Consider the following 3,260-nt stretch of genomic DNA (forward strand, 5'->3'; position numbering starts at 1 on the left):
ATATTTCAGAAAAATATGTTATGTTTATATATTAAATATATTTATATATAATATAAATTATATGAATATAAACATATACATGTAAATACATGTAAATATTTTCTAAATATATACTAAATATATATAATGTATGTGTGTGTCTTTATATAACTTAATAAACATACACAGTACACACACATTATGTACACAAAAACGTTTATTTTGGATGTGATTAATCGTGATTAATCATTGCCCAGCGCTAATTATAAATAACGATATTTTCATAATATATTTTAATAACAAATCTGCAAATATGAAGTAAATAAATAAATTATAAACATAATTCTTAAAATATAAATAATAAATATTATTATTATTATTATTATTAAATATAATTTTTCCTCACATAGTATATATTGGTCTATGAAAATATACAGAAGCGCATGCCAATTTAGAGAGGCTTTTATATTTTTTTAAGATGTCCCTCACAAGAAGATTCTGATATTTGTGGGTCCTATCATAAAGACATCTGAAAAGCCCTGCTGCAGTTTACACGCAGGTGTTCATTAGTGCACACTGCAGATTACAGGTGTAATGAATGCTACGATTGCTCACAGGGGATCCAGGAGGCCCTTCAGGTCCAGGGAAGCCAGTCTCTCCCACAGGCCCTCGTTCTCCCTGTGTGGAAAGACAAAAGAGGGAAAATGGGCCATCATCATTCTGTTGCCAAAACCTGCCGTATGATTGACAGCTGATAACAAGCAACAAAGCAAATCTCACCGGCTCTCCAGGGATCCCTGGCTCACCACGCGGAGCAGGCTTTCCCTATCATTTACAGAAACAACAAGGAGAAAGAGTTAGACCTCAAACCTGGTGTCCATCTAAACCACATGTAGGCTGAGAACATGGCTAAAACATCCACTACTTTTATCTAAAAATTCATACATGATATGAAATCTTTCTCTTGTGACAGACTGCTAAACCGTCACAGCTTCAATGTAAGAAAATCCCGTAGGAACTGTGGCATTAAATATGCTTATCCAACACAACTAAAAATAAGATATCAGTTATTTTACAGTCCAGTATTGTACATGTCAGAGACAGAAGTATATCTTCTAGCTTATAATATAGGGTTGAACTTTATTCTAAATAAAATTAAACACTAGAAAATAAACACCGTAAAATACATGAAACACTAGAAAATAAATTACTATAAAATAGTAAATAAATAAAGAATAAAATGTATAAAAAATACTTCAAATGCTACAAGCGAATTTTGGCATCACAAAATTATAATGTATAGAATGGAAATTGGACATTTATTTTGAGATTTGCTAAAGCTGACATTTAATAGTATTATTAAATTATTAGTATTTAATTATATTTATTGAATAATTAATATAAAACTCAATATAAAAATATGGGAAACAAGCATGAACAATATTCAACATTGGTCGATGGGTTAAACTTTAATTTTACAATAAAACATTTACCACCTTTAGCTATGCAAGTTATCTTAATGTATTCTGCTTATTTTTAATCATATTTTCACTTATTCACAAAAACTTCAAACCATAATTGACGCACACCCAACTGAAAATCCTTATTCTATGAGAAGGATGGCACTTCTTGAATTTACTTAACAAAATAGTGTTTTCATGAACATTTTTGCCATTAATATTGTGAAAACTGACTATAGTGAATTCTGAAGGGGTTGCAGGCTGTGTATTGTGCCATTTACTTATTAACTATCTTATTGCTTGTAGCTTATTTCCTAAATAATAAATAGTTGTATGTGTAGTACAGTGATTTGAAAGCAGGAAAATAACAACAGAATAACTTACAGTAGGACCAGGAACACCAGGTGGACCAGGTAGGCCAGGATCACCCTTCAAACACACAAACACACACATGTAAGACGACGAATCTACTGCAAAACCGCTTGAGAACATGTCAGAAAAACACAATGATTGTTTTTCTTTCTGTTCTCAAAACCAACTGTGCTTGACAAGTCCTCCAAAATCATTCTTTGAGTATCTCTGTGCGTGTGTGTGAGAGCTGCTCTCTTTCCTCCATATGCGCTCTGCTGGCTTTAGGAATTAATGAGCTGCTTTTAAGTTTTGGGGCACAGCATGCAAATAAACAGCTTGAGATCAGGCAGCCTCGTGGCTGTTGTGGAGTCGGCGAGCGCGCAAAATGCTGCGACTACATCTTGACAAGTCCTTTCTGGGAAGAGTGGGCGAGTTTGATGCTGCTCATAGTAGGAAGCTGCTCTGGCAGACAGACGAAATAGAGTCTCCATGCACCAGCGCTCTGATACGTGCAGTCGGGGGGGTCTGGACCATTCTGTTGGCTCGATTTAATGAAGCCTATTATTTCTACCCTCTCTAGTATTCTCGTATTCATGGTCTTTCTCTTGAATTCTCGAGTGCTTTGACTAAGCATTGCGGTGAAATTAGAATACTAACAATGTTTGAATCAATTATGAATGTCTGTGCACTATCCTCCATCTCTCTGTCTGTCAAACACACACACACACACACACACACACACCAAAACTGCAATGTCATGTCAAATCGTGAAGGTACAGAGTGGAACGGCTGGTTGAGCTGTTGAAAGCTGTGTGTAATCTGGGACACTCAGACAGGGCGAGAGAGCGTCCAGTGACACGATTCATTCAAATGCGCTTACCTTAGCACCCGGCAGCCCCTCTAGACCTGGTAATCCCATCAGCCCTGGCTCACCCTGGAATAAAGGAAACACATTCCAGCTCAGCACGGACACCTTCATGCGTGAAAGTCTGTGTGGGGAGTGACAAAGTAAAAGTGACAACGCAACTAACTTCACTACATTTTTTCTGAAAACTAATAACCTTTTTTTCTCTAATGAAAATTGAAGAATTTTGGATTGGAAGTCACTATTGGGTGTCAAGTTGTTTAAAGAGAAATGCACAAATGGTGATTTTGTGTAAAAGACTTTCAAACTGTGTCAATATTGGCACAATTACAAAAAAAATAATAACAAAAACAATTAAAAACACTATTTTAGCCCTCAGGACTCTTGGAAAAGTAATGAAAATGGTTCATCACAGTGTAATTTTCAACATCACAAATGTTGTATTTATGTTTAATAGCATTACAATTTAGAATAAAATGAATTGTTTTACTAAAGCTAATTTAATATCATTTTTTTTGTATTCTAAATATACACAAATAATATATATATATATACACATGTATAGATACCATATATATATATATATATATATATATATATATATA

The 3,260-nt window shown here is 34.3% G+C and overlaps 1 protein-coding gene across 2 annotated transcripts in view; it reads right to left on the reverse strand.

The window, feature by feature from the left end:
- The window catches only part of LOC107665583 (collagen alpha-1(XIX) chain), a 41,564-nt gene that overhangs the window by 22,120 nt on the left and 16,184 nt on the right, over positions 1-3,260 (reverse strand). For both annotated transcript variants that reach the window (XM_016456504.1, XM_016456503.1), the window contains exons 11-14: positions 2,671-2,724; positions 1,824-1,868; positions 760-804; positions 595-657 (exon numbers count right to left, since the gene is read on the reverse strand). In XM_016456504.1, coding sequence (XP_016311990.1) covers positions 595-657; positions 760-804; positions 1,824-1,868; positions 2,671-2,724 — 207 coding nt within the window. The remainder of the gene's footprint in view (positions 1-594; positions 658-759; positions 805-1,823; positions 1,869-2,670; positions 2,725-3,260) is intronic.

This window comes from Sinocyclocheilus anshuiensis, unplaced genomic scaffold (genome assembly GCF_001515605.1).
Source record: "Sinocyclocheilus anshuiensis isolate Anshui unplaced genomic scaffold, SAMN03320099.WGS_v1.1 scaffold407, whole genome shotgun sequence".
NCBI classification, from domain to species: domain Eukaryota; kingdom Metazoa; phylum Chordata; class Actinopteri; order Cypriniformes; family Cyprinidae; genus Sinocyclocheilus; species Sinocyclocheilus anshuiensis.